The sequence below is a fragment of the Oncorhynchus kisutch genome, unplaced genomic scaffold, assembly GCF_002021735.2.
Source record: "Oncorhynchus kisutch isolate 150728-3 unplaced genomic scaffold, Okis_V2 scaffold3885, whole genome shotgun sequence".
Lineage (NCBI taxonomy): Eukaryota > Metazoa > Chordata > Actinopteri > Salmoniformes > Salmonidae > Oncorhynchus > Oncorhynchus kisutch.
In genome coordinates, this window is record NW_022265830.1 from 294,311 (window position 1) to 301,810 (window position 7,500).

The 7,500-nt window shown below is 50.8% G+C and overlaps 1 protein-coding gene across 2 annotated transcripts in view; it reads left to right on the forward strand.

Moving 5' to 3' along the window:
• LOC116372068 (testican-3-like) overlaps window positions 1-7,500 on the forward strand; it is a 25,225-nt gene that overhangs the window by 13,330 nt on the left and 4,395 nt on the right. The window contains exons 3-4 of one of the 2 annotated variants that reach the window (XM_031821146.1): window positions 6,068-6,076; window positions 6,258-6,297. In XM_031821146.1, coding sequence (XP_031677006.1) covers window positions 6,068-6,076; window positions 6,258-6,297 — 49 coding nt within the window. The remainder of the gene's footprint in view (window positions 1-6,067; window positions 6,077-6,257; window positions 6,298-7,500) is intronic. The other variant, XM_031821147.1, reaches the window with a different exon arrangement.

Here is a 7,500-nt window from a genome sequence, read left to right on the forward strand (position 1 = left end):
AGTGAACAGGGCTGTCTAGATGTCCTGTCTCCTGATGGTAGCAGGGTGACCAGGGCTGTCTAGATGTCCTGTCTCCTGATGGTAGCAGAGTGAACAGGGCTGTCTAGATGTCCTGTCTCCTGATGGTAGCAGAGTGAACAGGGCTGTCTAGATGTCCTGTCTCCTGATGGTAGCAGGGTGACCAGGGCTGTGGAGGTCATGACAGGGCTGTCTAGATGTCCTGTCTCCTGATGGTAGCAGAGTGACCAGGGCTGTCTAGATGTCCTGTCTCCTGATGGTAGCAGGGTGACCAGGGCTGTGGAGGTCATAACAGGGCTGTCTAGATGTCCTGTCTCCTGATGGTAGCAGGGTGACCAGGGCTGTCTAGATGTCCTGTCTCCTGATGGTAGCAGGGTGACCAGGGCTGTGGAGGTCATAACAGGGCTGTCTAGATGTCCTGTCTCCTGATGGTAGCAGGGTGACCAGGGCTGTGGAGGTCATGACAGGGCTGTCTAGATGTCCTGTCTCCTGATGGTAGCAGAGTGAACAGGGCTGTCTAGATGTCCTGTCTCCTGATGGTAGCAGGGTGACCAGGGCTGTGGAGGTCATGACAGGGCTGTCTAGATGTCCTGTCTCCTGATGGTAGCAGGGTGACCAGGGCTGTCTAGATGTCCTGTCTCCTGATGGTAGCAGGGTGACCAGGGCTGTGGAGGTCATGACAGGGCTGTCTAGATGTCCTGTCTCCTGATGGTAGCAGGGTGACCAGGGCTGTCTAGATGTCCTGTCTCCTGATGGTAGCAGAGTGACCAGGGCTGTCTAGATGTCCTGTCTCCTGATGGTAGCAGAGTGAACAGGGCTGTCTAGATGTCCTGTCTCCTGATGGTAGCAGGGTGAACAGGGCTGTGGAGGTCATGACAGGGCTGTCTAGATGTCCTGTCTCCTGATGGTAGCAGGGTGAACAGGGCTGTGGAGGTCATGACAGGGCTGTCTAGATGTCCTGTCTCCTGATGGTAGCAGAGTGAACAGGGCTGTCTAGATGTCCTGTCTCCTGATGGTAGCAGAGTGAACAGGGCTGTCTAGATGTCCTGTCTCCTGATGGTAGCAGGGTGACCAGGGCTGTCTAGATGTCCTGTCTCCTGATGGTAGCAGGGTGACCAGGGCTGTCTAGATGTCCTGTCTCCTGATGGTAGCAGGGTGAACAGGGCTGTCTAGATGTCCTGTCTCCTGATGGTAGCAGGGTGAACAGGGCTGTCTAGATGTCCTGTCTCCTGATGGTAGCAGAGTGAACAGGGCTGTCTAGATGTCCTGTCTCCTGATGGTAGCAGAGTGACCAGGGCTGTCTAGATGTCCTGTCTCCTGATGGTAGCAGGGTGACCAGGGCTGTCTAGATGTCCTGTCTCCTGATGGTAGCAGGGTGACCAGGGCTGTCTAGATGTCCTGTCTCCTGATGGTAGCAGAGTGACCAGGGCTGTCTAGATGTCCTGTCTCCTGATGGTAGCAGGGTGACCAGGGCTGTGGAGGTCATGACAGGGCTGTCTAGATGTCCTGTCTCCTGATGGTAGCAGGGTGAACAGGGCTGTGGAGGTCATGACAGGGCTGTTTAGATGTCCTGTCTCCTGATGGTAGCAGAGTGAACAGGGCTGTCTAGATGTCCTGTCTCCTGATGGTAGCAGAGTGAACAGGGCTGTCTAGATGTCCTGTCTCCTGATGGTAGCAGGGTGACCAGGGCTGTCTAGATGTCCTGTCTCCTGATGGTAGCAGGGTGACCAGGGCTGTCTAGATGTCCTGTCTCCTGATGGTAGCAGGGTGACCAGGGCTGTCTAGATGTCCTGTCTCCTGATGGTAGCAGGGTGACCAGGGCTGTCTAGATGTCCTGTCTCCTGATGGTAGCAGGGTGAACAGGGCTGTGGAGGTCATGACAGGGCTATCTAGATGTCCTGTCTCCTGATGGTAGCAGGGTGAACAGGGCTGTGGAGGTCATGACAGGGCTGTCTAGATGTCCTGTCTCCTGATGGTAGCAGGGTGACCAGGGCTGTGGAGGTCATGACAGGGCTGTCTAGATGTCCTGTCTCCTGATGGTAGCAGGGTGACCAGGGCTGTGGAGGTCATGACAGGGCTGTCTAGATGTCCTGTCTCCTGATGGTAGCAGGGTGACCAGGGCTGTCTAGATGTCCTGTCTCCTGATGGTAGCAGAGTGAACAGGGCTGTCTAGATGTCCTGTCTCCTGATGGTAGCAGGGTGACCAGGGCTGTCTAGATGTCCTGTCTCCTGATGGTAGCAGAGTGAACAGGGCTGTCTAGATGTCCTGTCTCCTGATGGTAGCAGAGTGAACAGGGCTGTCTAGATGTCCTGTCTCCTGATGGTAGCAGGGTGACCAGGGCTGTGGAGGTCATGACAGGGCTGTCTAGATGTCCTGTCTCCTGATGGTAGCAGAGTGACCAGGGCTGTCTAGATGTCCTGTCTCCTGATGGTAGCAGGGTGACCAGGGCTGTGGAGGTCATAACAGGGCTGTCTAGATGTCCTGTCTCCTGATGGTAGCAGGGTGACCAGGGCTGTCTAGATGTCCTGTCTCCTGATGGTAGCAGGGTGACCAGGGCTGTGGAGGTCATAACAGGGCTGTCTAGATGTCCTGTCTCCTGATGGTAGCAGGGTGACCAGGGCTGTGGAGGTCATGACAGGGCTGTCTAGATGTCCTGTCTCCTGATGGTAGCAGAGTGAACAGGGCTGTCTAGATGTCCTGTCTCCTGATGGTAGCAGGGTGACCAGGGCTGTGGAGGTCATGACAGGGCTGTCTAGATGTCCTGTCTCCTGATGGTAGCAGGGTGACCAGGGCTGTCTAGATGTCCTGTCTCCTGATGGTAGCAGGGTGACCAGGGCTGTGGAGGTCATGACAGGGCTGTCTAGATGTCCTGTCTCCTGATGGTAGCAGGGTGACCAGGGCTGTGGAGGTCATGACAGGGCTGTCTAGATGTCCTGTCTCCTGATGGTAGCAGGGTGACCAGGGCTGTCTAGATGTCCTGTCTCCTGATGGTAGCAGGGTGACCAGGGCTGTGGAGGTCATAACAGGGCTGTCTAGATGTCCTGTCTCCTGATGGTAGCAGGGTGACCAGGGCTGTCTAGATGTCCTGTCTCCTGATGGTAGCAGGGTGACCAGGGCTGTCTAGATGTCCTGTCTCCTGATGGTAGCAGGGTGACCAGGGCTGTCTAGATGTCCTGTCTCCTGATGGTAGCAGAGTGAACAGGGCTGTCTAGATGTCCTGTCTCCTGATGGTAGCAGGGTGACCAGGGCTGTCTAGATGTCCTGTCTCCTGATGGTAGCAGGGTGACCAGGGCTGTCTAGATGTCCTGTCTCCTGATGGTAGCAGGGTGACCAGGGCTGTGGAGGTCATGACAGGGCTGTCTAGATGTCCTGTCTCCTGATGGTAGCAGGGTGACCAGGGCTGTCTAGATGTCCTGTCTCCTGATGGTAGCAGGGTGACCAGGGCTGTCTAGATGTCCTGTCTCCTGATGGTAGCAGGGTGACCAGGGCTGTCTAGATGTCCTGTCTCCTGATGGTAGCAGGGTGACCAGGGCTGTGGAGGTCATGACAGGGCTGTCTAGATGTCCTGTCTCCTGATGGTAGCAGGGTGACCAGGGCTGTCTAGATGTCCTGTCTCCTGATGGTAGCAGGGTGACCAGGGCTGTCTAGATGTCCTGTCTCCTGATGGTAGCAGAGTGACCAGGGCTGTGGAGGTCATGACAGGGCTGTCTAGATGTCCTGTCTCCTGATGGTAGCAGGGTGACCAGGGCTGTGGAGGTCATGCCATGTTGTCAGCCAGTTATTGTCTCCTCAGAAGACGGTTTATTATTGTGTGAAGAAGATGAATGAAACGGATATATGTTCTATTCCACAGCGAGTGGAAGTGGCTATGTGGAACGTTTAAAATGACTCCTTGAAACGGGTCCTATATGATTTAGAGTTATTTAACATCTTTAGATGATACAAACCTTAGAAGATCTTAGAAATCAAAACATTTAAGAGAGGCACGCTGCGAGTACAGGATATTGAAGATTTGAGAAAGTGGAGAAAAAACAACTACTGTTCCTTGCCTCAGGCTGCACACCCTGTTCTCTCATCAGGTGATCATAGTTTCACCCCTCAGACTATTCTCAACGTCATCTGGTCTTTACCTAATGTGTAAACATTCATTTAGAATGGCCCATTATGAAATGGGCAGGAACAGGGTCAGGGGAAAACATCTGTATGTACTGGAATAGAGAGTGGAGGCCACTTGTCCACTGGTTTGGTTTCACCTCAGATGTATGTACTGGAATAGAGAGTGGAGGCCACTTGTCCACTGCTTTGGTTTCACCTCAGATGTATGTACTGGAATAGAGAGTGGATGCCACTTGTCCACTGCTTTGGTTTCACCTCAGATGTATGTACTGGAATAGAGAGTGGAGGCCACTTGTCCACTGGTTTGGTTTCACCTCAGATGTATGTACTGGAATAGAGAGTGGAGGCCACTTGTCCACTGGTTTGGTTTCACCTCAGATGTATGTACTGGAATAGAGAGTGGAGGCCACTTGTCCACTGGTTTGGTTTCACGTCATGCAGGGTAGACTACTCTGGCTACTGGGGTAGACTGGTTACTGGGGTAGACTACTCTGGCTACTGGGGTAGACTACTCTGGCTACTGGGGTAGGCTGGCTACTGGGGTAGACTACTCTGGCTACTGGGGTAGACTGGTTACTGGGGTAGACTACTCTGGCTACTGGGGTAGACTACTCTGGCTACTGGGGTAGACTGGCTACTGGGGTAGACTACTCTGGCTACTGGGGTAGACTGGCTACTGGGGTAGACTACTCTGGCTACTGGGGTAGACTACTCTGGCTACAGGGGTAGACTGGCTACTGGGGTAGACTACTCTGGCTACTGGGGTAGACTACTCTGGTTACTGGGGTAGACTACTCTGGCTACTGGGGTAGACTAGTCTACTGCTGTCTGATATCTCTAACTGTCCTGTCTGATATCTCTAACTAATCTGTCTGATATCTCTAACTGTCCTGTCTGATATCTCTAACTGTCCTGTCTGATATCTCTAACTAATCTGTCTACTGCTGTCTGATATCTCTAACTTTTCTGTCTGATATATCTAACTGGCCTGTCTGATATCTCTAACTGGCCTGTCTGATATCTCTAACTAATCTGTCTCATATCTCTAACTAATCTGTCTGCTGCTGTCTGATATCTCTAACTTTTCTGTCTGATATATCTAACTGTCCTGTCTGATATCTCTAACTTTTCTGTCTGATATCTCTAACTGGCCTGTCTGATATCTCAAACTGTCCTGTCTGATATCTCTAACTGTCCTGTCTGATATCTCTAACTAATCTGTCTGATATCTCTAACTGTCCTGTCTAATATCTCTAACTGTCCTGTCTGATATCTCTAACTGCCCTGTCTAATATCTCTAACTGTCCTGTCTGATATCTCTAACTAATCTGTCTGATATCTCTAACTGTCCTGTCTGATATCTCTAACTAATCTGTCTGCTGCTGTCTGATATCTCTAACTTTTCTGTCTGATATATCTAACTGTCCTTTCTGATATCTCTAACTAATCTGTCTGATATCTCTAACTGTCCTGTCTAATATCTCTAACTGTCCTGTCTGATATCTCTAACTGCCCTGTCTGATATCTCTAACTTTTCTGTCTGATATCTTAAACTAATCTGTCTGATATCTCTAACTGTCCTGTCTGATATCTCTAACTGTCCTGTCTGATATCTCTATCTGTTCTGTCTGATATCTCTAACTGTCCTGTCTGATATCTCTAACTGTCCTGTCTGATATCTCTAACTGTTCTGACTAATATCTCTATCTGTTCTGTCTGATATCTCTAACTGTTCTGTCTGATATCTCTAACTAATCTGTCTACTATCTGATCTCTCCAAATGTACTGTCCTGTCTGATATCTCTATCTGTTCTGTCTACTGTCTGATATCTGTAACTGTCCTGTCTGATATCTCTAACTGTCCTGTCTGATATCTCTAACTATTCTGTCTGATATCTCTATCTGTTCTGTCTACTGCTGTCTGACCGCTAGGAAGTGGAGGTTGGTAACATCTACACACTATTCTCTCTATTTACTGTGTGTGTGTGTGTGTGTGTGTGTGTGTGTGTGTGTGTGTGTGTGTGTGTGTGTGTGTGTGTGTGTGTGTGTGTGTGTGTGTGTGTGTGTGTGTGTGTGTGTGTGTGTATGTAATGTTAATCATCCTGATGGTTGTGTGTTTCAGGAGCCAGGTACATGGAATCCTGGGAAAGCATTTGATCAAGGTGGGACTTCATCAGAATAAAGAAGGAAGCTACAATTTAAACACACACACACACGCACACACACACACACACACACACACACACACACACACACACACACACACACACACACACACACACACACACACACACACACACACAGTGTGGTGGAGGATAGAGAGAGGTTATTTATTGAAGAGGATTACAGTAAGACATTACATGGGGTGGCAGGTAGCCTAGTGGTTAGAGTGTAGAGGAGGTAGGTAGTCTAGTGGTTAGAGTGTAGGGTCGGCAGGTAGCCTAGTGGTTAGAGTGTAGAGGCGGCAGGTAGCCTAGTGGTTAGAGTGTAGAGGAGGTAGGTAGTCTAGTGGTTAGAGTGTAGAGGCGGCAGGTAGCCTAGTGGTTAGAGTGTAGAGGAGGTAGGTAGTCTAGTGGTTAGAGTGTAGAGGCGGCAGGTAGCCTAGTGGTTAGAGTGTAGAGGAGGCAGGTAGCCTAGTGGTTAGAGTGTAGGGTCGGCAGGTAGCCTAGTGTTTAGAGTGTAGAGGCGGCAGGTAGTCTAGTGGTTAGAGTGTAGAGGCGGCAGGTAGCCTAGTGGTTAGAGTGTAGAGGAGGCAGGTAGCCTAGTGGTTAGAGTGTAGAGGAGGCAGGTAGCCTAGTGGTTAGAGTGTAGAGGAGGCAGGTAGCCTAGTGGTTAGAGGAGGCAGGTAGTCTAGTGGTTAGAGTGTAGAGGAGGCAGGTAGTCTAGTGGTTAGAGTGTAGAGGCGGCAGGTAGTCTAGTGGTTAGAGTGTAGAGGTGGCAGGTAGTCTAGTGGTTAGAGTGTAGAGGCGGCAGGTAGCCTAGTGGTTAGAGAGTAGAGGAGGCAGGTAGTCTAGTGGTTAGAGTGTAGAGGAGGCAGGTAGCCTAGTGGTTAGAGTGTAGAGGAGGAAGGTAGCCTAGTGGTTAGAGTGTAGAGGAGGCAGGTAGCCTAGTGGTTAGAGTGTAGAGGAGGAAGGTAGCCTAGTGGTTAGAGTGTAGAGGAGGTAGGTAACCTAGTGGTTAGAGTGTAGAGGAGGCAGGTAGTCTAGTGGTTAGAGTGTAGAGGAGGCAGGTAGACTAGTGGTTAGAGTGTAGAGGAGGCAGGTAGCCTAGTGGTTAGAGGAGGCAGGTAGCCTGGTGGTTAGAGGAGGCAGGTAGTCTAGTGGTTAGAGTGTAGAGGCGGCAGGTAGCCCAGTGGTTAGAGTGTA